Source organism: Carcharodon carcharias, chromosome 13 (assembly GCF_017639515.1).
Source record: "Carcharodon carcharias isolate sCarCar2 chromosome 13, sCarCar2.pri, whole genome shotgun sequence".
Lineage (NCBI taxonomy): Eukaryota > Metazoa > Chordata > Chondrichthyes > Lamniformes > Lamnidae > Carcharodon > Carcharodon carcharias.
In genome coordinates this window covers 16493381-16521089 of record NC_054479.1, presented here as the reverse complement: position 1 = coordinate 16521089, position 27709 = coordinate 16493381, and the positions used below count along the sequence as shown (strand labels likewise).

Here is a 27709-nt window from a genome sequence, read left to right as displayed (position 1 = left end):
TCCCACCCTACTTCAGCAAACACTTTCAGCATAACCTTCTGTTCCTTACTCCCTCATGTACTTAGCTAGCTTCCATTTAAAAGCATAAGACCATAAAACCATAAACCATTAAGTTGGCCATTCGGCTCATCGAGTCTGCTCCGCCATCCAATGAGATCATGGCTGATCTTATAATCCTCAACTCCACTTTCCTGCCTTTTCCCCATAACCCTTGATTCCCTTACTGATTAAAAATCTGTCTATCTCAGCCTTGAATATACTTAACAACCCAGCCTCTACAGCTTCTGCGGTAAAGAATTCCACAGATTCACTACCCTCTGAGAGAAGAAATTCCTCCTCATCTCTGTTTTAAATGGGCGCCCCCTTACTCTGAGATTATTCCTCTGGTCCTAGATTCTCCCACAAGGGGAAACAACCTCTCTGTCAAGCCCCCTCAAAATCTTATATGTTTCAACAAGGTTGCCTCTCATGCTTCTAAACTCCAGTGAGTACAGGCCCAACCTACCCAACCTCTCCTCATAAGAAAATCCCTCCATCCCCGGGATCAACCTAGTGAACCCTTCTCTGGACTGCCTCCAATGCCAGTGTATCTTTCCTTAGATAAGGGGACCAAAACTGTTCACAGTATTCTAGGTGTGGTCTAACTAGTACCTTGTATAGCTTCAGCGCAAGACTTCCCTATTTTTATACTCCATTCCCTTTGAAATAAAGGCCAACATTCCATTAGCCTTCCCTATTACCTGCTGAACTTGTACGTTAGCTTTTTGTGATTCATGCACGAGGACCCCCAAATCTCTCTGTGCTGCAGCTTTCTTTAGTATTTCTCCATTTAAATAATATCTATGCTACTCAGCCCAACCAATCTATGTGGCAGCCTTCTGTAGTGCCTCTATATCGGTTTAATAATATGGGGATTAGAACTATACACTGTATTCCAATTGTGGTCAAACCAAGGTTCGATACAAGTTTAAACAATAATTTTTCTGCCTCGGGTAACTTGTGTGATGAACATCTGGTTCTACAGCACTGTAAAGGGTAAAATGAGGGGGAGCGAAGTGTACCTGGATGAGAGAACGCATGTTGGCAAAGTGAGTGTCCATGGCCCCTCCGTGCGGAAAGTTCTGGTTCATCCTCTTCATCAGCTGGGTGAAGCAGCTGAACGCCATGGCCTCTGTACAAGGGCAGCAAGGCAGAATGGTGAGGGAGGAATAAGCAGAAGGATTGCAAGTTCATCTGTAGATGTCCCCATGGGTGGGGTGGGAATCAAGAAAGCACACTTCTCAAAGCACTGACTCCTCATTTTCAATCCTATGACTGGACTGTGCACTTGCAGGTTGGAAACAAAGACAAGCATTCGATTTTTCATTCCAGACTCATATCACAACAACTAAATTATTCCTAACTAGCAGAGACCTGCAAAACATTTGCGATGAAATGAGCAAATCTGTACCTGTATCAGTGCTGGAACTGTACTGCTTTAAATACCTAACCCAATGCTACTCCAGCCTTCCCAAATCATCCCTCTCATGCCATATCCATCCCATTTCTTTCATCCCTCTCATATCATCGCCGTCCCATTCCCCCGTCCCCCATCCCAATCCTTCTTCCTATGCCATCCTCATCCTCCATTTCATCCCTCCCAGCTGTCCCTTCCAATGCCATTCCCCCATGTTACTCCCCTTCCCATGATATTCCATCCCCTCCCATGCACGACTCCCCCATTCTGTCCACCCAACCTCCCAACCCAAGCCACTTTCTCCCTACTTCTTATGCTGTTCCTCTCCTCACCTCTTTCCCTTCCGTATCTTCCTCCCTCCCTCCTATGTCACCCCCCATTCTCCCACCCTCTCATGCCGTCCTGTCGTCCCATGCCATACCCACCTCCCCATGCCTTCCCTGCTCTACCATGCCATACCCACCCATGCCATACCCACCCATGCCATACCCACCCATGCCATGCCCACCTCCCCATGCCTTCCCGAGCATATTTTGCAAAAGTAAACTTCATTCATAAAATATCTAAAAGAACATTACAAAACATGTCAAAATGGCCATCACAGAAAGTGCAATTGTATTCAAATTTTCTACATAGATCATGTTGCACTCTGAGGTGCTTCAATCCAATTGTGGTACATGTAATATTTACCGTATACATTCAATGTGAGTCATACAGCCGGGGGGGGGGGGGGGGGGGGGGGGGGGGGGGGGGGGGGGGGGGGTGTTGCGGTGGTGTCTATACAATTTCCAGCCCCTCAGAGTACTATGGCTGAAAAGTCTGTGACAGCGACCTTTCCCTATTGCGCCTCTGCAGCGGCTGCCCCAAGCTTTACTGCGTCCCTCAGCACGTAGTCTTGGACCTAGGAATGTGCCAGTCTTCAACACTGTCTACACTGGAAGACCAGCAGGTTTCGGCCAGACCAAAGAGCATCTTTCACCGAGTTTATAATCCTCCAGCAACTATTGATGTTTGTCCCGGTGTGTGTCCCTGGGAACAGCCCGTAGTGCAGAGTCCTGCATCATGGAGCTGCTCGGCGTGAACCTCAACAGAAACCACTGCGTCTCTCTCCAGACCTTCTTTGCAAAGTCTCGTTCCACAAGGAGGTGGACAACGGTCTCTTCCCCACCACTGCCACCTCGAGGTTAACCTCGGAGGGGGTGAGACTCCAGGCGCGCAGGAAGGATCTGATGGGGAGGGCCTTTCTCATTACCAGCCAAGCTACATCTTGATGCTTGTGGAAAGTTCTGGAGATGAGGCATTCTGCCAAATGACTTTGACAGTCTGCGCGGGGGACCATCCCACAGGACCCACCATCTCCTTTTCCAGCAAGGCCTCTAGGACGTTACATGCAGACCATTGCCTGATGGGCTTGTGGTCAAAGGTGCTTCTCTGCATAAATATTTCCATGAGGGACACGTGGTACAGCACGGTCCAACTACTTGGAGCGTTCCGCGGCAGCGTGGCCAGAACCATCCTTCGCAACACCGGGGACAGGTAGAACCTCAGCATGTAGTGGCACTTGCGTACTGTGGGTCAACGTGCAGCTCGATGCAGCCAAACACAAGGGTGACCATCAGGATGAGGGCAATGTTGGATACATTTTTCTCCCCCTTTAACTAGAGGTTTGTACATTGTGTTCCTGTGAACACAGTCCACTTCTGACTTCCAGATAAAGTGGAAGATGGCTCGGGTGAGCAGGAGTGCAGGAGCGCAGGAACGAGGAAGGGGCCAGACTTGTGCCATCCCTAATAACTGAGCACTTTCATTACTGTTAGAGTGACCAGATTTTCAAAAGGCAAAACTGGGACGCAATGAAAAGCCTTGAGGAGGCGGGCTCCACGATAACTGACATATTGGGCGACCAATGGCAGGAGTCTGGGAGAGGGGCAGATGTGATGACAGCATCGGAATATGTCCAGCCAGAGTTGGCAACGGTATTAATACACCCAATTATTGAAGACAGCAGTTAAAAACCATAGTCTTTTGTTTTAATGATATTTCTGCCGGATGTTCTTAAAAAAAACTGAACCAAGGCTTACATTTGTCACAAGGACCCAGCCAGAATCCTCTATTCCACTGTAACTTTACTGTGCAATGCACAATCTTGACCAATGTCACTTATTGATTCCTTACACGGGAGCTTTATGAAAATGTTTGTTGGACAGTAAATTTAGAAATGTCAGGCAAGGAGTAAATAAATTACCTTTTCTGTCTCTGGCCTTTTTAAAACTATTTGTCCTTCTTTTGGTTCCGCATAGTTTAAGTGTTGTCTTTTAGCCAAGAAAATAATAGGCCGAGCTTCTCTGAGGTTTCTGCCAACACTACTGATCAGCATTAGAAAGTGTGTCAGATGCCTTGGACTGACTTGATCTTTAGCCTTTCCTCTTTCGTTAACAGGAAGGCTCTTGTTTGTATGAAATCTGAGCCAATGTACGATGGAGCACCAAAACCCTGTGCCACTGAATGGTCTACACAACTCTCTTCTGGTATTTTCAGAACTTGGAACAAGGTTAGAAATGTTGTTGGAGGAATCCAATTGCCCGTTCTCTTCCTTTGTCATTTTCCAAGCTAAGGAACAACCATTTGAAATGTAGAATTGCCCATCTCTAGGCTCTTACAGAGTAAAAACAAATAATCGTGCACCGATTCTGTTGCTGGTTTACTGAGATTACACAGTTGACAGCAGACTGGGGGAATCAACTGTTGTTGAGATGACCTCCAAATTACTTCTGCAGAGGACGTACTGTTCCGGCAGATAGTTGCAATTCAGAACAAAGGTAACAACACCAGACTGACTGAGCCTTTTGCAGTCCACTGTCATTATAATGCCTGGTGACAATGGATCTAAAGGCTCAGTCAGGGGAGATATCCCGGGTTCCTCCTGTCATATGGTAAATAACTGCTGGAATAGTCTACAGCGACCGTCGACTGTGAAAGATTCAGTCCGATATTGGTATCTTGTAGATTGCAAATATCCTCTGCAGAAGGAATTTGGAGGTCAAATCAACAGCAGTTGATTTCTCCAGTCTGCTGGCAACTGATTAATCTCAGCGGCCAGCGACAGAATCAGTGCACGATTATTTGTTTTGAGTTTGGGAATGGACAATTCTCCCTTTCAAAAGGTTGTTCCTTGGCTTAGGAAATGACAAAAGAAAGAAAAGGGGAAATTGGATTCCAATCTTCATTCCTCCTCCTCCATCAATATTTTTGAACCTTGCTCCCAGGCCGGAGTTGGGGCGTGGGGGGGGGGGTGGTGGGCGAAGGGGCTGGGCCACCCTATGCAACTGTTTGATTGGGCGGGAGGGAGTGGGACCTGGAGCGTGGGGAGTCAGGGCCCCTCGGTGACATAACAGCACTATTATCAATAAAAGCCAAATCATCGGAACATTGAAAAGCCTCGCTAATTTCATGGGCATTTACACACGATGTCACGATGGATCCTTCTACTTCTAACAATAAAATACAGACGTTTTCAGCCAGCCAGATGCCAGCAAGCAGCGAGCCTACCTCAAGTGTGAAGAACCAGAGCCGCAAGGCACAGGAAAGCACGCGAGGATCTTCAAACCAAATGACAAGTTTGGTTGCGTCTCACAGCTCAACAGGACTTGCCTGCCAGCTCCGCTCAGCGCCGACTGGCGCTACCTCTACAAGTGTGGCTGCCAGTCGGTGAGCACCGTTGTCAATCTTCTGCCGTTACCCAGCTGGATTCCCTCAGGCCTCCAATGCCAGCGAGAAGGATTATTTTCTGCACAGGCCGGAGCGTCTTGGCACAGCTCGGCAGAGTGCGGCGCAGCACGAGAGAGTGTTTTCCTTCCTGCCGATGTTGGCTGCCCGACAGTAAACGGAAAGTGAGGGGCAGGGTAAAGGGGGAGGGGACTCAGTGTGGAGAGAGAGAGAGAGAGACACTGATGCTGTGTGAGAGGCAGGAAAGGTGAAAAGCTAAACATCTGAGCATTCTGGAGAAAACCATGGGGACACCAGGACCTTTAATGTAAAACTGGGACTGTCCCACAAAACCAGGATGACTGGTCACTGTAATAAGTCTAATATTAATGTCTGTGTAACAGTTCTAGAGCTTAAAAATGAAGCCAGTCAGCCCAGCCTTAAAACATGCTCAAGCTAGGAGCCTACAGTTCAGTCAATGGAGGAATCCAGAATAAAATGGGCATAACCTTCAAATTAGAAGCAAGCATTCAGGGGTGACATCGGAATATAGCTCTGCACACAAAGGGTAGAGGAAATCTGGAACTCCTTCCGCAAAAAAAGCTGTTGACTGGCTGGGAGTCACTTGAAATTTTCAAAACTGAGATCGGCGATAGATTTGTTGATAGGTAAGGGTTTTCAGGGAGAAAGAACAAAGGTGAGTGAATGACGTTAAGATGCGAATCCACCACGATCGGACTGAATGGCATGAACCACGAGGCTGAAAGGCCTCCTCCTGCGGCTGTGGGTTTAAGAGCAGAGCTGTAGCCCTCACTGCCAGATAGCAGCCTCGTCCGCAGAAGTAACTGAATTACTTACACCGCAGTTGCAAAACAACCAGACGGACATCAAAATCCTTGCGGGATTACTTCAATTTAGTATTATTAAGTTAATATCGACTGAAAAAAAACATTGTTAGCTGCTCGACCACACGTAAGTTTAATTAAATCATAAACTTGCCATCGTCCAGGACAACCAGCAGGGGGGCCAGGAGGTCACACATTCCTTGCACATAACCAATCTCTAGGTGCTGCCAGATATAACTGCAGAAGGAGCAAACAGTGTCAAAATAATTAATGATGTGAACTTTAGTCCCACGATCTGTATCTTTCTCATACAATCCAAGTTGCATTCAGTCCCTTCATAAATTTTAGAAGTTTTGTTCATTATCCCTTCTAAGCCAGCATTTCTCCAAAGTAAAGAGCCCGGTCTCTTCAAGCTAACCTCCCATCCCTGAACTCTTTAAGATTTGATGTAATGCTGCTCGCCCTCCTCACTATCCAACTTGAACCTTACTCACCAGCCCCACAGGAGGTAACATTACTGCTCAGCCTTCCACGTGACACTGCATTGAAGCTTATTAAAAAAAAATCAAAATGGACAAGATCTACCTGCACATAACGTTGCGTAGTTTCTCCAGGTTAGCGGGCGTGAAGTACCAATAGTTACGGTCACAGCGTTGAACATCCTTCTCTATCCTGTGCAAATTGATGGTGTACATGTCCAGCAATTCTTGCTGAAAGATTAAAAAAATACACTGTAGTTTTACTAACAGAAACAGACGGATGTGAAACGTTAACTTGGTTTCTCTCTACAGATGCTGCCAGACCTGCGGGTTTTATCCAGCATTTTCTGTTTTTATTTCGGATGTCCGGCACCCACGGTATTTTGCTTTTATTTTCTCGTCATTGAAAAGGAACAGGCCAGCTTCTGACAGAAGTGGTGCCAAGTGGCACTATAGCAACACAACCCAATAAGGAATTAACGCACAATGCCATCCATTGATGAGACATGGCTCTAGACCCTCAGATCGTTGCCTCTAGATCATAGGGAAAGTCCTTAATCGGTCAAGTGGGGAAAGGATGAATGGAAGTTCAGGAACATGGAAATATTGGCTGATAGGTTTCCAAGTGCTTTATAAATAATCTGGTGAGTTGTCAGGGGGACTTAGGGTTGGCATCTGTTTGGTTTTGAATCCGACAGTCCAATTTTGGCTTTTGTGAAACATCCAAATGTCTAGCTTTGAATATCATGAGTGTGAGGCAAACTCGATGGGCCAGTTAGCCTTTGCCTGCCTATCAGTGTGGAAGCTGAGCACTTGGGATACAAAATGTTTTGTCTTCCCCACTGTCAGCATCCCTCACCTTTGATAAACATAAGAAATTTTGCTTTAAAAGCAGGATATTAGCTCATGGTAAATACAAAAGTAACACCGTACAGATCTACTGGCTTTGTACCAAACTTTTGGGATTGAATTTAAGAAGGCAAATTACACGAGAGCTCTCATTGGCTCTTCCACAGCAACAACAATGTGGTATTCATTGACTAAGAGTACTCACAGTGTACATCACTCCAGTGGAGGAGGCTGGAGAAGCTACATGAGCATGGCTCTCAGCCATGCTCAACTGCTGATAAAAGCCTTCCATTTCTGGTCCAATAGGGAGTGCTGCTTCTCGTCCAACCAGCTCCTGCTCAGTCATATTGTCTTCCATTTTAAACTGAGGAAGGTTGTCTTTCGACTCCTCATGTTCAGGATCTGATTCATCTGTCACAGGAACTACTGCTGATCCTTCTGCCACAGGAACTACTGCTGATCCTTCCGCCACAGGAACTACTTCTGATCGTTCCACCATAGGAACTACTTCTAATCCTTCTGCCACAGGAACTACTTCTGATCTTTTCACTGCAGGAACCACTTTTGATCCTTCTGCCACAGGAACTACTTCTGATCCTTTCACTGCAGGAACCACTTTTGATCTTTCTGCCACAGGAACTACTTCTGATCCTTCCGCCATAGGAACTACTTCTGATCCTTCTGCCATAGGAACCATTTCTGATCCTTTCACTGCAGGAACCACTTTTGATCCTTCTACCACAGGAACTACTTCTGATCCTTCTGCCACAGGAACTACTTCTGATCCTTTCACCATAGGAACCACTTTTGATTCTTCTGCCACAGGAACTACTTTTGATCCTTCCACCACAGGAACTTCTTCTTCAGAGCCATCCGCCACAGGAACTACTACGACAGATCTACTTGCCACAGGAACTACTTCTTCTGATTCTAACGTCACAGGAACTACTTTTGCAGGTCCATCTGCCACAGGGAGTGCTTCTTTGGATCTACCTGCTGTAGGAATTACTTCCAGTAGCTGCTCCTGGGGAGGTATATTTTCCTCTTGGGGAGGAAATCCTTCCTCTGCTTTGTTCACCCCGCTTCCCCGTCTTTGTGCCACAGTTTGCTGGCTGCACTGTATCACCTCCTCGGTGCTGAAGCTGCGCTCTGAGTAGCCAGACGTTGTAGAGAAATTGCGAGAGGATGGATGTCCAGAGTCTGGCGAGGAGGTGCCATTCGGCACGGCGCCGTTTGGAATGGGCACTGCCTGTTTATCACTGTCGGTCCCCATTTCTTTCTCCATTTGTTCACCCTCAGCCTCTTCCACAGACTCAAACACCTGAGAGCAAAAAAAAAGAGCCAATAAAGGTTACACAGCAAGCTGTAGTTTTCTGGTGGCTGCAGCTCACACTAGCAGAACCAGCGAGTCTCCCTTCCACCCATGAGTCTCATCCATTTGAGAGTCGAATCAATCAACCACTGAACGTCATGTATTCTGGTTTAAACCTATTTTCATGCATCAGTTAAAAAATTAACACAGCCCCTGGAGTTTAACCGGGTTTGTGAGTGGTCTTGCTGTTTTCAATCCTAAACGTCATTCACAATGTCACCTCAATGTTGCTGATTCTCATGTGCCTAGTTCTGCTGACTGTTCTGGTTTTTCTGTTCTTCGCTATATCCAGTTTGTTTTCTGATGTTTAAGCCTCTTACTATCTTAGGAAACTTTTCTTGGGTATAATTTGCGCTGGGCAGCTAGGGGGAAGGCGAGTGGGGAAGGGGGACAGGGGGTCACATCATTTTTAAAAATCCATTACATTTTTAAAAATTCTAGCTTGCTGTCCTTTGGCTAAGAGCTGTATCTAAGGGGCAGGAACTGATTTCCAGTCCCTCACTTTAGTGAGCTACACCTTTGGGGGGGTTATTTCAACATGACAAGACCAGGAGGAATCTGCCCGATTGACCCCTACCACCTCCTGATTTTACTTTTCATTAACACCAAAGATAAAAAAGAAGAACAAGTATTTATTTACAGTAACATCTCTCATGATAATGGGACGCCCCAAAGTGCTTTACTACCAATGAGCTATGTTTAAAATGTAGTCACTGTTGAAATGTAGGAAACATGGCAGCCAATTTGCGCACAGCAAGCTCCCACAATCCGGCAATGAAATAATGTCCAGATGGTCTGTTTTAGATGCTAGTTAGGGTGGAAATGCTGACCCAGGACACTGGGGAGACCTCCACGGCTTTTATTCCAATGGTGCTACTGGATCTTTCAACTAAAAACGGCAGACAAGGACTTAGTTTGATGTCGCATCCGAAAGATGTTCACTCCCTCAGTACTGTACTGGAGTGTCCGCCTAGACTACGTGCCTGAGGCCCTGGAGTAGGACTGGAACCCACAACCTTCTGATTCAAAGGACAACCCACTAAGCCATGGCTGAACAGGAAATCGGGGCACGGTGTAAAATGGGGTGATCCAATCCTGTTAGCTCCTACAGGCTGGGGTTGGGTTAGAATGACCCCGTTTGTCAGCAGGCTATTCAACCAGAGGCCTGGGGCATCAAAGACAAAACTCATCCCTTTTTAAACTCAAAACCCACGCATGTGTACCTGGCAGGAGGAAATACTAACGGCCTGGATTTTCGCAACAACGGAGAGTCTCTCCATTGTTGTGAAAATGGTGGAAGAGGCCGAAAATCGTAAGGCCCGCCCCAGAACACCGCACCAACCATTGTCACAGAGGTGGGAGTGGGCCTGGGTCGGGATTTGCGCACGCGTGTTTCGCAGAGACAGCTGCCCATATAAATCAGCAGCTGCCTTCGCTCAAATCCGATTTTGGTGGCGCAGATGTGTGTGAAACATGTGCGCAGATTAGGCTTCGTCGGAGCAGGCCTGAATGTTGTGCAGTCCTTTGGAGAGATAGGGTACTCCTTTTGATATGGTCCCAGGATGCCTTTGGGGGAGGTCAGGTATCCTTGGGATTGCTAAAGGTAGGCATGAACCTGCATAAAAAGTGCACAAACTCATTAACTGTCAAGCTTACTGGAACTGTCAGAAGTGCCAAGCTGAAATGTCAAAGGCAAGGGTCAAGCTGTCAGGATATTTGAAACTCCTGCCCTTTAAAGCTGAAAAATTGTCTGGAGTGTTTAAAAATAAATCATTGCTTGCTATTTCATTCTGTCTGTTGATGTAAGCCTGAAGATTACCATTACTGAATTAGTGGTGCATGACTGTTATCACAACCTTCCATTATCACAGTAGGGTGCCTTCCAGTTCACAGTTTGATTGACAGCTCCCAGTAGACTCTTTGAAGTGGGACTATGAGTTCCAATGTTTATTTTTATAAGGGATTAGGCATGTGAATGAAATATTTGTTTTTATAAGGATGTATTTAAGGGAATGTAAATGTAGGGAATTAGTTTTTATGGATTTAAAAAACAATTAAGTCTGCAATAAACACCTGGAACTTTATTTTACTTAAACTCAGCATGGGTCTTGTGTGGATACTGAGTGAGTTGACATGGTAGGTGTAAGGGAAAAGGGTTATGGGTGTGGGGCATGGGTCGGCATGAGTTGGCACTAAGTTGGCATAGGGCCTATAAAGGGCAATGGGGGTGGATAGAGGGACACAGGTTGGCATAGAGGGTATGAGGGGCCATGGGAGGTGGATAGAGGGCATGAGGTGGCATGGGTTGTCATAGGTGGGGCATGGGCAGTGCGTGGGGCGTGAAGGGTGAAAGCTGCAGGGCTGTTTTTTGTCTTATCGTTCTCTTTTAAATCCTGGACACAGTGTTGAAGCAGAGAGGCAGGCCCTCCGCTCAGCCCACCTCTGCACCTGGCAACCTTCGCACTCGTTCTGGGGGGCAGTGGACCTGACTCCTAGAGAACCCCACTGCCCCGCAATGAAAATCCCTTCTTCCAGGGGACTTTCTCCCGGGTCGGGGGTTTGTGGAGCTGTCCCAAATGCCCCAACTCAGGAGCGAAGATCCAGGCCTATGAGAGCAATCAAGGTCAAAAAGCCTGGCAAATGCATTCTTTTCTAGTCCATGGGCCTTAAAGCCAATTTTAGAGCCAAACATTTTTGCCTGAGATCAGTGAACTCAACACAGGCCCAAGGCTCCTCCTTATACTGCTGTTTTGTTCAATGTTCTCTCCCTTGTACAACTTTCCTTCATTCGCAATGTTCTCATCTTGTCCCTATGTTAAATTCACCGGCTGAAGTGAAACGAATTCCAGGCCCAGACGACATCAATGAGTTTTGGGCCCAGTCCCCATTTGATTATATTTATGCTTTTTACATGACTTGGCTCTGTGTCCAAGAACTTGAAGTCAATCAGCGCACCAGCATCTTTTCCAACCTTGCAGTGCAGCGTTGGGCAAGGCAACATATTCCTGAGAGGAAACTGAACAAGTATCTAACTGGGAGCAGGATTGGAGGCTGTATACCATAGATTGAGGACACTAAAAAAGTTCAATGTTTCTCTTGGGCAGGGATTAAAAATGTCTGTGTAACATATTAAGGTGACCATTCTGAATCTTGGTCATCGCACATCTGCTCAATCGCAAGTATTTGCACCAAACCTTTTCTCTGTAGCTGAAGTAGGTTTGATGGGGCCAATAACCTATTCTTCTTCCACATTTCTCTTACCCCCCCTCGACAAAGCCTCAGGAGGTATCCGGTTTACGTGAGGTGACTCTCTCCTGAAGGGGGTGAGGGGGGGAGGGGGGAGGTATGGCGCCACCATTTTCAGCCTGACTGGGCAGCAGCGAGTCATTTCCTAGGCGTGGATTCTGCTGTCACAGGGCCTTAGTTAACGACTAACAACGTACGTGTCCTTTATGTCAATGTCAGGGTATTTGCAGAGTCCTACAAGCGACATGAGCAACTCTGATTTACACCAACGAGGGCCCTGGGTGGTTCATCCTGGACAGTGAAGCTGTCATAACACAATAATATCTGTTACTATGGCTGATGACATCATCTAAATGGCTCTTTAAACCCAATATCTTAGTGAATACAAATATTGCTGTTTGTTTATTAACCATTCACCCAATATAAACAGTTACATATAATTATGTATTGAGATAACCTCAATTCAATGCTTCGAAGTCACTCATCATTGCCACTAAGACAGAACATTCTGCCAGCCCCCAAGACGGTTAATAGAATTTGAACATAAATATGACTTTTGCTCTGCGCACTTTTGATTAACTTCTTTTCCATACTGGGACCCACCCCTCTCCCACCCCCACAACACCCCCCACCCCACCCTCATCTCTCCACCCCCCACAACCTCCTGACTCCACCTCAGCCTCTCAATTTTCTCTCCTCCTCTGCTGAAAATGCACTATATTTGGGATTTTAAACAGTCAGGGCTCACACAGATCAGGTATACTATACTTGAAGGCTAAACAGTATATTCAGAAACAAAATCAGACTCTGGCTTTTGTCGCCTCTTCTCAGTCACATAAGCACAGCAGGACAGCACGGACACAAAGCGGTAAACTGGTCCTTACTGGCCAATTGAACATAGTTGGGAGAATCTCATTTCTTCCCTGTTGCTGTTTTAACCCGTCCTCTATTCTACTCAAGATGGTGACCTCTTCCAGTGCTTCAACCCAAGACTACCACCCATGGAAGATTACATCAAATCCAAACTCTTTCTCAACTATCGTCCACATGTGAAGTCTATCCCGCTGGGGAAGGGGTGGATGTGGTGTCCGTGGGGCGGGGGGGGGGGGGCGTCCGCTGGATGACCCGATGGGAGCAGAAACTCAGTCTGATTTTTTTATCACCCCCACCGTCCTCGCCCCCACCACCTTTTCAACTGCTGCAGCCCAATTTCAACAATGTGAAAGTGGATGGATTGCAAACGTGTTAAAATCTCAACCATGGGTCCCGAGGCCAATTGTAGTGTCTCTGCTACTGCGTCTCCCCCCCTCATCCCAGCACACTGACTGGGCACAGAGCAGGGATTGAATTTATCTGGATGGCCCATACGTTGCAATTTCCACTGAGACACATTAAGGTACCCTCGTCTATCACTGTCTAATGTGGCACCTTACAGCAGAATGAAACCTCGCCATAAAGATCTATCTCCCCTAAACTATGTGAGTCTGTCACATTTCTATAGGCTTTCCAGACATCCCAACACAGTCAGAACTGGAGTTACAACATTCTGGAAACTTGGGTCGTTTTCATCTCAGTCCCTTCAGCATGAAAGACCTTTCAACACCTTCTGGCATTGTTCAAGAAACCCATCAACCCACTCTCAGAGAAGGAAGGCCATGTGGCCCATTTCAACTCACCTATTTGGAAAGTCCTATAGCAGGGGTTCCCAGGCTGTGGGCCATGACCTCCCAGTCATGGGGGCAGCAGGAAGAGCAACTGGGGCCACAAGGGTGCAACTCACCTGCGTACTTGTGCTTGAATCGCTCTGCAGACGCAAATGGTTCTGACTGTCTGAGCCACAACTCTGGGAAGACTGGAATACGAGAGTAGAGTCACTTAGAGAGGTGAAGGGAAGAGAAATTGCACAATTAAACATTAAAACATCAGTTTTTGCCGTTTTCTTGCCATTGAATTAATGTTGAGCAACAGTGGGTGTTTTATTACTGAGTAAGGTATCTAAAGTTGGTAGCAGCAACCTTTGTCCTTTGCAAGGCATGAGTGCCTGCATCCGTGGGTTTTCTTCTGAGAGGGGTAAGGAGCAAAGAAAGACAAATTAAATGATGTTTAACAATATCTGCCCCATTGCAACATTTCTGATCTTGCTGCCCAACAATGCCCACACTGGACCACACCCTATACTGTATCAATGTGACACTTCACCTTCTCAAACACCTACCAAACGGCAGGACCACCTCTTGGAATCATTTCAGGGAACGTGATTGGGCTCTTGGATCTAACTGAAGACCATCGAGGGTCATTCCATCTGGACAGTCAAGAAAGTGGACCCACTCCATCGGGCTGGTCCGAACTGAAAGCCATCTCTCCAAGATGGAATGACAGTGCACTGATTCAGTATGCCAGCTCTCTCCATTGCTACTCAATTTAAACCCTAATACAAGGAATCTTGTGTGCATCAGATTAACTGTTTCATACATGTTGGTTCTGTTTTGCTCATTGTGAAATCTGAAGTAACTTCTTCTGGGAAGCCGAAAAGCAGCCAAAGGCCAATATTACTTTTTTCATTCTTTCACGGGATGCGGACTTCGCTGGCTAGGCCTGCATTTAGTGCCCATCCCTAATTGTCCTTGAGCTGCCTTCTTTAATCACTGCAGTCTGTGTGGTGTAGGTACACCCACAGCGCTGTTAGGAAGGGAGTTCCAGGATTTTGACCCAGTGACAGTGAAGGAACGGCGATATATTTCCAGGTCAGGATGGTAAGTGACTTGGAGGGGAACATGGGTGTTCCCATCTACCTGTTACCCTTTCCTTCTAAATGCTAGAGGTCAGGGGTTTGAAAAACACCTGTCAAAGGAGCCTTGGCAAGTTGCTGCAGTGCACGTGTACATGGTGCACACTGCTGCCACTATATGCTGGGGTTGGAGGGAATGGATGTTTAAGGTGGTGGATAGGGCACCGATCAAGCAGGCACTTTTGCCTTTGATGATGTTGAGTTTCTTGAGTGTCATGGGAGCTGCACTCATCCAGGCAAGTGGAGAGTATTTCATCGCACTGCTGACTTGTGCCTTGTAGATGGTGGACAGGCTTTGGGGAACCAGGAGGGAAGTTACTCACTGCGGAATTAAACAGCCAGTTTAACCATCCAGGCGAGACGGATTTGTAAGCCCATTACAGACCAGGAAGGTCTCACATCCGATCTTGATCTGAGGTGGCTGTCCTCAGCCTGGGCTGCAGCAGGTGCATATAGTCAACCACAGAGCTCCTGGTTTCAGGTCTGGTGCCAGCAGGGATTGCCACTCTCATGCGCTATTTGGTAATCGCTACAGGGAGTGCCAGGGCGTAGATGTCAAGCGTGGTCATGTTGCACACAAACTGGCTTATCCTCACTGCCAAAACTCACTCCCAAGCTGGGGGCACGTGGATAAGATGCTGGGGGGAAATCGCTGGCCATTTTATTATGGTCAGGGAATCAAAGTCTTCAGGAGAAAGGAGAGACTTGAAGGAGAGAAGTTAAACCAAAAAAAAAACTTCAAAACTCAGTGCAGGGAAACCTACAAAGATTAGGCAGTGTGTGCAGGGGCAAGGGGCAGCAACTGTCACCTTCTGGAAAATCCTTCCTGTTGATGGTGTTGGAAGTGGGGAGTTGGGGAGCAGTGAGGGAGATGGATTTGGGTTTTAGAGGGATATTGCAAAAAGGTCAAGTCGGGGGCAGGGGTGTGCATGAGTTTCAGGGGATATAATGAAGGGATGGAGGAGGGTAACAGAGGAGAGAAGAAGGAGGCTGTATTACATAGAAATAGGTGCTGACCCAGCAATTCCATGTCAGATTTTAACTTTCACAGGAGCTGTTGTGCTAATGTCATGAGCCCAGCCAGTTCCTGTATTCCTTTATCTCTATTTCCTTCAATCACTTACCTAACCCATTCTTAAATACTGACATGATCTCTGCTTAAGTCCCTACATTCTACAGCCTTACAATCCTCTGTATAATAAGATTTCTCCAGCTCTCTATCTCAACACTTTTACATTTAATCTTATATCTATGGCTTCTTGTTATAGCCCCATCACTCACTGGGAACAGTTTGCTTCTATCTAGTCTGTTCCATCCCTTCATAATTTAAAAGTTTCCATCAAATTACCTTTAATCTCCCTCTATTCTAATGATAAAAAAAGTCCCTCTTCATAATAGTATTTATTCGTGCCAAACAACATAGGTGAGAAATCGACACCGTTGTTTTCCGAGCAGTCATTATGCTTACAATGTATTTGCTATAGCGGAAGCAAAGGGTTGGTCGCTGGTTGCTGAGGAGGGCAGTGACTGCTCCAACTTGCTAATGTGAACAGGTGGGAGAGGCAACATCAGATTCAGAATGAAGAGCGAGGTGAGAGACAACAAGGGGAGTCAGCTGCCTTGTGGAAGCCAAGTGGTCATTCTCCCCATGCAAACTGGACATCGAGGGCAGGATTCGCAGCTCGACAGGCAGGTGCAATTGGCCGGCCGGGGAGTGGCCTACCCACCTGCAATCGGCCCCTGACCACGATTTCACGCTGATAAGCTCGGCGCTGCTGGGGTGAGGCCACTGACCTAAGCGCAAGAGCAGGGGGGAGTGCGGAATGAAAGCTCCCTGAAGGCAGAGAGCTGCCTCAGAGAGCTGAAGAATTTAAATAATAATAAAGAAAGATTTTAAAATCTGGAAAAAAATGTCCACGCATCAGATTCAGTCACCTGAACAAGGACATGGTGAAAATTCTGTCCATACATTTCAATTTTTTTATGTTAATAACGGAAACCTCGTCCCACCCTTGGATTGAGGTTTCATTAAAAATGCAAAGTCCGCCTGGCAGATTTGTCCATCCACCAACCGTAAGGCTGGACAGACCACAAAAAATCAGGGACACCTGAAACTTTAATGGGCTTAATTGCCCTCTTAATTGTCAGCGGGTACGCTTCCAACTTTTGAGCATGCCCATTGACCGAAATATCGCACGTGCGCAGGATGACATCGGGACGCTTGCCTGACGCCATCAGGTGCTATTTTACTCTCAAGCTGGTCAGGCACATGCCCAAACACCGAGCTAAAAACTCTGCCCCAACTTGGCAGTTGTTATGGCAATGGAAGACGTTTTAGCTAAGGCCAGAAGTGTTCTCACCTGACAAACCACACAAAAGATCTCTTTCCTGGACAATGATCAGGAATGGGAACCCCTCTCTAGCTGCTAAGCCCACAGTGCCAAGGTGGATTATATCTTCCTGCAGTTGATCTCAGCTAACTCAACACAAAATAGGTATCAAGCCAGGGGCCACCTTATTTTCTTGGCTTGGTGAAGTATTGAACCATTTAACGGTTGTGTTTTTTTGATCTTGGTTTGTTCTTACATCCAAACAATTACATATAGAATGTACAGCACAGAAACACAGGCCCCTCGGCACAACTGGTCCATGGTGGCTTGTAGGCTCCACAAGAACCTCCTCCAATACTGACAAGGACACATTTACTGCTCCTCCCTGTTCACCATAAAAGATAGTAGCATGTTTTCTTCAAGTGACTTTACAGCCGAGTGACATGTTAGGCCACCTTAGAAGATGCGCAAGGGTCAAACATGAGGGGCTAGGCCGCAGTCCCGTGCATGGCGGACATGCTGGAGGTTGGCTGTTCCTTTCCATGTAGGGCAGGAGTGAACCATCTGGCTGGCCATTTTAGCAGATGTCAACACACACGTTGAGAGATTATTAAATTCAACCTTACAACTTTTCACTTTGGGATTTGGACTTCTGGCTCCTGGGTTGCTCGTTCAGTATCATAACCGCTCCACGACTGTTTTGGAACTGGGGCAAATAGGTATATATACATATTTAACCGACAAACCCAGGTGAATGCAGAAAGCTTAGAGCAGGCTTATTCTACCCGCGGCCAACGCGGCCCCCAGGTCGATTGGTGAAAATGACGGTAAGACGGGTCAGTGAGTCTGAAGATTTCTGCAGGGAATTGCTCCTCCAATCACAGCTTCTCTCCTATGTTTGCTGCTGATGTGGTCACTATTGGGCCTATCAACAGCAGCCACGGGAGAGAAACAGGCTGTGTCGTGAGTAGCAGCTAACACCGCAAACTGAGTTTGTGAAGATAGAGACACACTGGAGCAGGCGAGGCCTCCGCTCACCACACCTTCCCATGGCTCTGGCCACTTTTCTGCAGCTGCCGGTGCTCTGGCCCGGATTTGGCCCCTTTCCCCCCGGCTCCGGCTGCGTCCCTCCCCGCTCTTGGCACTCCTCTCAGTGAGTACCCGCTTTTGGGTACCACTAAGCCTCAAGCCTCACTCCAGGTCTCTCCTCCGCTCTCATCGCACCAATGCACCCCACCCCATGGCCCCAGCAGATTTGGTAAGCATGTGTGAGAGAGGATGGGTGAGTGAGTCAGTGTGAGGGCAGGGTGGGTGACAGGGAGCAAGCCTGTTGACTGGGTGTGGTGAGAGGGGGAAGTCTGTGTGTGTGTTAGAGAGAGGGGAGAGTGTGAGTGTGAGAGAGAGGAGTGATTGAGTGAGTGAGTGAGTGTGAGAGAGAGAGAGGGGTGAGTGTATGTGTGGGGGGGGTGAGTGTGTGTGTGAGAGAGAGGAGTGATTGAGTGAGTGAGTGAGTGTGAGAGAGAGAGAGAGAGAGGGGTGAGTGTATGTGTATGAGAGAGGGGGGGGTGAGTGCGTGTGTGTGAGAGAGAGAGAGGGGGTGAATGTGTGTGTGAGAGCATGTGTTTGGCTCACTCCCAGTCTCAGGGTTCTCATTCACCCCACACACTGAGAGGCATTGTCACCCACTCTCACAGGCGGTGAGGGTGAGTGAGTGAGTGAGCAACCTGAGACTGGGAGTGAGTCAGACGCACACACTCTCGCCCTTTCACACTTTAATGGTTGTCTTTATTTATTGTTCAGTTTTTTAATTATCAATTTATTGTTGTGATTTCTTTTTGCTCAGCAAGTTGTTTCTTTTCATACTTTTCATGCTTTTTTAAAAAATTCATGTTTAATGTGGTGCCAAACCTTATCTTTCCAAAATTTGTTCATTCGCCCCCCCCTCCCCACAAACGTGAGAAAAATTGAAATGTACCCCCACCACCCATGTGAATAGGTTGGACAAGCCATGTTTAGAATGATGAATAAAATTACCAGAGGTTCAGTAGAACTCTTCCTTGTGTTTTGAAAATTTTAGAATTCTCACCCTTGTTTTAAAAATCCCTTCACATCTCTGTAAACTCCTCCAGCCCCACATCCTCTGACATCAATGCATTCCTCAAATTCCGGCCTCGAGCATTCCTGATTTTAAAAGCTCCAGCATTGGCGGCCGTGCCTTCAGCTGCCAAGGCCCTGCCGACTGGAATTCTCTCCCTAAACCTCTCTCTCTCTCTCTCCTCCTTTTACGCGTTCCTTAAAACTAATTTGATCAAGTCTTCGGTCACCCCATCCTTGTACCTCGATGTAATTTGGTGTCAAATCTCGTTTGATTATGCTCCCCCTGAGGCACCCTGGGAGGTCTTGCTACATTAAAGGTGACGCGCAAATGCAAGTTGTTGTTGTCTGTGGCCGCGTCTTGTGCTTTACCTGCCTCATTCAATCTACACACTTCTTCTCACCCTGGCCCTCACCTCGTTGCTCACTGTCGAATCCCGATGCAGCATCCGTTGCATCTGAGCATCCAGGCTGACTGCGGACGAGCACTTGGCCAAAGCTGCTGCGTGGGACTCTCTCTCCCGCTGACGGACGACCGCTTCACAGGCCATCCACTCGCCCATGGTCTGCTCGTAGCAGGTCCGAATTTGATCGTCCACCTGAGAACGGGAGGGAACGGGGATTAGACCCAACAAAACTTGTAGCCGCTGAGAATTTTCATCAAAAGCATTCCCCTCCCCCACCTCCGCAATCCCCCCCCACTCCCCGCACAATTCACCACTCTCCTGAAAGTGTAGGTTCTCACCATTCTAGCGGTGCTAACACCCCAACCTTAAATGCTCGGGGTGCAGTTCTCCGCCTGCAAACAGCGCAATGCTATTTGGGGAATGTCTGAAGCCGTTCCCATTCCAACTGAACGTCCTTACTTTCCACCAGGGTGATCGCTGGATCGTGACGTTTGGAGCAGGAACTCCGGAGTTTAGGACCCAGGCAGTCGCTGTTGCTAACAGTGGTGCACAGAAAAGCCAGAGTATGAAAGAGTGCATTGGTGCTGTGATCTTAGCAATGGAGAAGTTCCTAAAGTTTTTTTTATTCATTTGGGTGTCGCTGGCTGGGCCAGCATTTATTGCCCATCCTTAATTGTCCTTGAGAAGGTGGCGGTGAGCTGCCTTCTTGAATCGCTGCAGTCCCTGTGGTGTAGGTACACCCACAGTGCTGTTAGGAAGGGAGTTCCAGGATTTTGACCCAGCGACAGTGAAGGAATGGCGATATATTCCCAAGTCAGGTTGGTGAGTGACTTGGAGGGGAACTTCCAGTTGGTGGTGTTCCCATCTATCTGCTGCCCTTGTCCTTCTAGATGGTAGTGGTTGTGGGATTGGAAGTTGCTGTCTAAGGAGCCTTGGTGAATTCCTGCAGTGCACCTTGTAGGTGGTGTACACTGCGGCTACTGTGCATCAGTGGTGGAGGGAGCCAATGTTCGTGGATGGGGTGCCAATCAAGTGGGTTGCTTTGTCCTGGATGATGTCAAGTTTCTTGTGTATTGTTGGAGCTGCACTCATCCAGGTAAGTGGGGAGTATTCCATCACACTCCTGACTTGTGCCTTATAGATGGTGGACAGGCTTTGGGGAGTCAGGAGGTGGGTAACTCGTCGCAGGATCCCTAGTGTGTGGCCTGCTCTTGTAGCCACAGTATTTATATGGTTAGTCCAGTTCAGCTTCTGGTCAATGGTAACCCCCCCAGGATGTTGTTCCAAGAAAAGCAACGCTGCATCAATCGATAGGACTGAATTATTTGACTCAGAATATAAACACCCAGCGTGTAGGGTCTCATTTAAACGTCTTGAACACGAGATGCAGGGGGCTGTGAGGAAGAGCTTTTCTAACGCACCGAGTGGTTGATGGAAGTGGAGATGATCAACGTCAATGGAAACTGCACGGGCACTTGTGGAAAAGAAACCTGCAGGCTAACGGATATAGAGTGGGGGAATGGGGCTGACTGGATTGTCCTACAGAGAGCCGGCATGGACTCGATGGGCTGTACCTTCTGTGCCATCGCGCCCTCTATGAACAGAAGCAGGATCCCGGACTGACTTTTCTACTGTGCTGCACTCCAACACTAGGGGCGAGCTATAACGTCCTTGTGTCAAATTTAAAATTCTTACCCTCCTGTTCAAACATCTCTAATTTCCTCCAGCCTGACAGCTGAGTACACACATCCAAGCCTGGATTCTCCATCCTGTGCTTCCTTCACCCCAGCATTGGCGGCTGTGCCTTCAGTTCTATGGAGCCTTAAGCTCTGGAATTCCCTCCACATACCTCGCCACCTCTCTCTCTCTCTCTCCTCAAAAGGCCATTTCTTAAAACGTCCCCCTCTGAGGAAGCCGGTAGCTACCGCCCTGGGCCCCGGTACCAACGTTTTGTCTGAGACCACTCCTGCCCAGTGCCTCGCGATATCTCCCTACACTAAAGGCTCTGAGTAAATGCAAACTGTTGTTGTTGCAACCCTGACTGAGACCAGGGATTGAGGCTCCGCTTCGCTGTGGTACATTTACCCTCACCGAGGCATCGAAAGCATTTTAGAAGTCCAGGCACGATGCCAGGAGGAAATTAGAGACGTTTGAACAGGAGGGTGAGAATTTTAAATTTGACACAAGGACGTTATAGCTCGCCCCTAGTGTTGGAGTGCAGCACAGTAAAAAAGTCAGTCCGGGATCCTGCTTCTGTTCATAGAGAGCGCGATGGCACAGAAGGTACAGCCTATCGAGTCCACACCGGCTCTCTGTAGGACAATCCAGTCAGCCCCATTCCCCCACTCTATATCTGTTACCCTGCAGGTTTCTTTTCCACAAGTGCCCGTGCAGTTTCCATTGACGTTGATCATCTCCACTTCCACCAACCACTCGGTTAGAGAAAGAAAAGCTCTTAGTGTTAGAAAAGCTCCTCCTCACAACCCCCTGCATCTTGTGTTCAAAACATTTAAATGAGACCCTACACGCTGGGTGTTAATATTCAGAGTCAAATAATTCAGTCCTATCGATAGATGCAGCGTTGCTTTTCTTGGAACAATATTCTGGGGGGTTACCATTGACCAGAAACTGAACTGGACTAGCCATATAAATACTGTGGATACAAGAGCAGGCCAAAGTTGTGCTGGAGTTCTGTGCTTCGGATGTAATTGCACACGGGATTTTCCAACCTCTTCGGCACACCGGGCCACCCTGAGGCCCACATCCCCTAATCCCGGAAAGGGGCTGCGGCTGAATTCTCGGTCATCGCCAGCCGGGACAGGGAAATTGCGGGAGTGGCTAGCAGTCCAATTCTCTCCAAAGTTTCCCGACCCGCCAGTGAAGATGCCCACTGTCGGAGGGACCGGAAAATCCTGGTCCTGGTCACGGGGCTGAGTGCTTTTGGGAAAAGGGAGACAGCAATGCGAATCTACAAACCAGGTAAGCAGAAAGCAGAATTATTCAGGAATTGCCCTGTATCTGCCACTGGGAGCAACAGGTCTGAAACCCAGGGAAATCATCATGGAATTAAAAGCCAAGATAAACCAGAGCGTAGTTAATTCTAAAATATACATTGAAAAGGCAGGCGACGCTGGGAAATCTGCTCCTGAAAGTCAATTAAGTACTGAGTGCCCCCCCAAGTTACTGACCTCGTTCCTCTCCACCTTGGTCATCCCAAACTGATAATGTCCCAGGAGAAATGGCCACACCTCCCTCCGAATCTCCATCTCAATTCCTCCGTAGTAAATGAGCCGCAAGAGTTCCTGTTCGTCGTAGCTCTGCGGTTTCGTTTCCAAAAATTAAAAACAAAAAACACAAGACATGCTAATAACATTCCAAATGGGTCTTTAAAGCGGATAAATATTCATTGCCTGATTTCCATGTTTTCTTTCTTCTCCTCTTCTCCAAATGGGGTGGTCTCCCGCTCCGATTCAATCCCACAGCTGTAAGTACCGTCTGGTACCTCACACATCGTCCAGCGCAAGTGTCCAAATGCTGAAGAGCCAACTGGGCATTTGATCACATGGGGCTGAATTCTACAGTCTACAAATCGGGGAGGAGCCCCCCACCGCCGCAACCAAACACCCTCACCCAACCCCGCCCCCATCGGGTCGGCAACAGGACATATTCGTGCCAGTCTCCCAAATTATGGGACATGGGCAGGCGCGGAACCGGGCAGCCTGCCCGCCATTGTGGAACTGCTTACCAGCATCTCATTGACCCAATCGTCTGCAGTTTTTCATTTCCCGCTGCATCTTTTTTTTGGCCTGAAAACGAGTTTGGGGGGGGTTTTGTGGCGGCTAATGACAAGGTGGCAAAAGGCAAGTCACCAGGACCAAGGCTGAACGCAGAAGCAGGCTCTGCTGGGCACGCCGGCAGTGTCCGCACGTTTCTCTTTAACTCATTTCTCAGCTTCTTTTTTTTTTAAAGGCTTCAGTTAAAAAAAGATTAAAGGGAGATTCTGAGGGCGGGAGCCTTTAAACTCACAGCCGTGAGCCTCTGCCGTGTGGCATCCTGGCTGACAGCGTCAATTGGGCACGGACATCCGACGCTTGATTGGACGTGCTGAGATGGCCGGGGGGCAGGAGTGAGCAGACCACTCAGTTTCTGTTTGCCTCCCTCACTCCACCCAGAAACGTAAAATCCAGCCCATGGAATTACACGGAATCCAACGCCGTGAAACAGGCCATTCGGCCCAACTTGTCCACACTCGTTACAAGCTTCCTCCCGCCCCATCATCTCACCCTATCGATGGAACCTCCTATCCCTTGTGTGATTATCTAGCTTCCCGCACGTACACCTATGCTCATGTTATGGTGTCGCAGCTGAGCTTGAGGTAGTTTTCACCTCATGGTCACAAGTGTTTCCTTCGGAAGAGAGTGAACAGGGACCGGAACCAACCACCGCCCCCCCCACCCCGCCCCTGTCTCCTCTACACCCCCAACCAACCCCCACCCCCCCCAGACTGGGGTCTTCTAATGCTGAGTCACGAAGACATCACAAGAACAGTCCCCCGTTGGAAGTGTAGCTGCCACACTGCAAGTGGCACTGCCTGTTCCTCAGAATAGAGATCAGGAAAGATTTACCTCACAAAATAGCCTGTGCGGCACTAGCCTGGGAGTGGACTGGAAACAAAGGGTTCCATTTCCCATCACCAGCCACCTTTACATCACCAATTTGGGTGGCGATAGCTGGACCGAAACCCTTTATTGGCATGGGTACTTTTGTAGAAAGACTATCAGCCTCATCTAGATCGTGGCACCCCCCCCCCCCAAGCCCCCGGGGAATGCCGCACAACCCTCTAACCCGGCTCAACAGCCACCGCTCATTTTCTACCCACCATTTTGTCTTGCAGGAAGGTTTGCCAAACCTCTCTCGTGAGGCCGCAGCCCGCGTTAGACGGCGCGGCTGGACAGATGATGGTGTGGTTGACAAGGGCGGAGAGGTGGGTCCTTACGGTGGACAGGTGTCTGCAGTAGGCAAGCCCTGGGAAGCAAAGGAACGTCCGTGTAAAGTGAACCAACGTCAAATCACCAACCGCACCAGCTTGCTACCCGAAACGCTGAGGGTGTCTGAATTCACCGCTCAAAGGTCATCACACTCCCAAATCCAAAAGCATCAAAGAAGTAGTTATAACATTCCTGTTTTCTCCAGGGTGGAGGATTCTGCACGCCCCCAACACCCCCACCACTCCCCATAAACTGTATCTAAGCAGGAAGTTTATGACCTGTAACAGCCCGCCAAGGTTTCTATCCTGGCCTGTCAACCTTTCATAACTTTAAAACTCCACAGTGAGAGCTCTTCCAACTGCTCCGGGAGGCGGGGTGTTTATACCGTGACCTGGCCTGCTAGCTGTCGGGCCAGAGAGTTGTGGCCATTGGGCCAGTGTCCGGCTGCAGTGATTGGCTACCGGGCCTGTCAGTCACCCACCTGACGCATTTGGTTGCATGTCCCGTGTTGCGTGAACAAAAAGGCTCTAAATGCCCAGCATCCGCTTACAGATTATTCACGCTGACAGTGGGGCAAACTTAAAATTCCAAATGTATTTCTAAATTTGTCAGATTCACCCATGAGCTACATCCTTGATCCTTGCTGGGGTAACCAGGGGCTTGCTATGTCTCTCATTGCCACAGAAGGTGGAGACCAGGTCATTGAGTGTATTTAAGACCGAGATAGATAGGTTCTTGATTGGTAAGGGGATCAAAGGTTACGGGGAGAAGGTGGGAGAATGGGGTTGAGAAACTTATCAGCCATGATTGAATGGCAGAGCAGACTCGATGGGCCGAATGGCCTAATTTCTGTTCCTATGTCTTATGGTCTCTCTTAATCTATCTAAGATACTCTGCACCACAACATTCAGTGTGCAGGCAGTCACTGACTACTTGCGCAGGCAAAAGCAATGCCGGATATCTCACTAGGTTAGTGTTCGATATAGTGACGAGAAGGTAAGTTAATGAATTTGTTCTCTCATTCAAAGCTTGCTCATAAAAATGCGCAACTTCTGTTGTTTTGTTTACTAGCGAGATCAATTTCGAATGCCTTATCTTTCTGAAATTTGCTCCCTGGCCTTGTGAGTAAGGGGGGAAAAAAGTGAAATGTGGGAATGTGAAATGCGAGAGGTTGGACAATCCTGATCGATAAACTGCTGCACGAGTGTATAAGTTGCACCCTACATTCCTGAAGGTCCAGAAACGCAGTTATTGCAGTCACGGAGATCAACGGAGAAATCTGGAAAGTCTGATGACTTAGAACTCAAACTGAATCAAAGGGCCGGACATGAACTTGATGGGGAGGGAGTCGGGTTGGGGGGGTGGAGGGGGAAAGAGGGTGGGTGAGTCTGTTTTGAGGTCGGGAAAACCCAGGGAAAAAATGGGTTTCGCTCCAGCCCCACCAAATTTGACAGCAAGGCCTGGTTAACATTTCCTGCCAAATTGTCCTTGCTGCTGCCAGGCCAGATCGGGACACTGGCCATATGGTGGGCAGCTGGACCTTCAGCCCCAGGCCAGAGGCAGAGACCAGGGGTTAGGGTGCAGAGAGGGATCAGAGGCCACGGAAGAGATCAGAAGGGCCTTTGGTTGCGGGGGGGGTGGTGTTGTGGACCATGAGGGAGGGGTAAGCGAAGCAGGTAAACTGGATTTAGCACATCAGTGGAAAAGCACTTACCCCCTGGATGCAGCAGTCCTCGCCTCCCTTTACCCACTGGGTTTCCCAACTGGTTGAACCACACATAACCAAGAAATAAACAGGAGTAGGGAATGTCTTTAAGCTATCTTGCCAAGTGGCACATCCACAGAATTGGCTGCAATGTTGGTTTTACACCCCTGCCGATATTAGATATTGGATGAGGTGTACAATTACCCTTCCACCCAAATAGCAATCTCTATCTGACATATGCACTTTCACTTGTCCACCTACGAGTCCCAAATCAACATGGGGAGGGCCTGAAAAATCAACAGCCTTTTGGACAGCGGTTGCTCCAAATATAGTCCTTCTAGCAAGAGCTGGGCCTGTTTCCACCAGAGGTGAAGATCACCTCGAACAAGAGGTAGGTATCCTGGAACCTTAAGCAGGGTCTCTGTACATATGCCTGACATTCATCAAATGAATGTGGCTGAGCCAGCGCTGATGTCATTGTTTCAGCAATGAGTGTATGCCGATGGACCTTGGAGTTGGTGACCTTGTCCTGCCAAGAATTGGCCACTGGGTCACGACCTCCTGGACGTCCATATCTCCACTCCCAGGACACCTACAGGCGAGATATGAAGATGGCGGACATTGGCAGCGACAACTGGGAGACAGTCACTGACAGCCATGACCTCTGGAGACTGACTGTTTGAAGGGGCATTGGAAGGGGCAAGCAGAAATGGGAAGCCAAGAAGAGGGCCCAGAGCAAACAGAGGCCAGCGAATCGTGCACCTTCTCAACCCACTGTCTTCCACTGCAGCAAGAGCGACAGAGACTGCCATGCCAGAGTGGGGCACCTGAACTACACAAGGCGATGCTTAACAGAGCTGATCGTCACAGAGCAAACCATCGTCTTGCAAGTCAGAAGGCTGCCACAGATAAAACAGGGCCAATGTGACATTCTGGACTTGTGTCACTTACCAAAGGTGGACAGCAATCTTCTAGTATTTTACTCTTTAATCAGTATTGAGCTTTTAAAAAAAGTCTGTTCTTTTTGCCTCTCCCAGGGGTTTACATGGCTCAAAGAGGGCGAGGAGTAGGTTTGGTGATGCACATGACATCACTGCTGTGTGGGTTAGGCAGGTAAGAGTGGTTGGTCTTTTCCTGCGCAGACATTCATGTGCTCATAAAGTTGCTCCTATCCAAGTATTTTACCTACAGGAATGGCCAAAGAATCCCAAACTGCGACACCAGCTTGTTTACTGAAGCAAAGTAACATATTTGGAAGCATGTTACTCAGGTAATTCACCACATCAAACCTGATTTGATACATACATCCATAGAATGCCCTGGACAGGATCTGGTACTTCATGTTGTCACACAACATCTTCAGAGGTGCCCTGTAAGGGAAAAACACAGTAACACTGATACCGGAAAGAGCACTGGATATTTCAACTGGGCAGACTGCATCCGTT

At 48.1% G+C, this 27709-nt stretch overlaps 1 protein-coding gene across 1 annotated transcript in view; it reads right to left on the bottom strand.

Moving 5' to 3' along the window:
- sgsm1a (small G protein signaling modulator 1a) overlaps positions 1–27709 on the bottom strand; it is a 118158-nt gene that overhangs the window by 8655 nt on the left and 81794 nt on the right. Inside the window, exons 14-22 of the mRNA XM_041202425.1 lie at positions 27570–27634; positions 24451–24596; positions 22760–22888; positions 19581–19763; positions 13733–13804; positions 7540–8655; positions 6592–6716; positions 6161–6243; positions 1062–1171 (exon numbers count right to left, since the gene is read on the bottom strand). Of these exons, the coding sequence (XP_041058359.1) occupies positions 1062–1171; positions 6161–6243; positions 6592–6716; positions 7540–8655; positions 13733–13804; positions 19581–19763; positions 22760–22888; positions 24451–24596; positions 27570–27634 (2029 nt within the window). The remainder of the gene's footprint in view (positions 1–1061; positions 1172–6160; positions 6244–6591; positions 6717–7539; positions 8656–13732; positions 13805–19580; positions 19764–22759; positions 22889–24450; positions 24597–27569; positions 27635–27709) is intronic.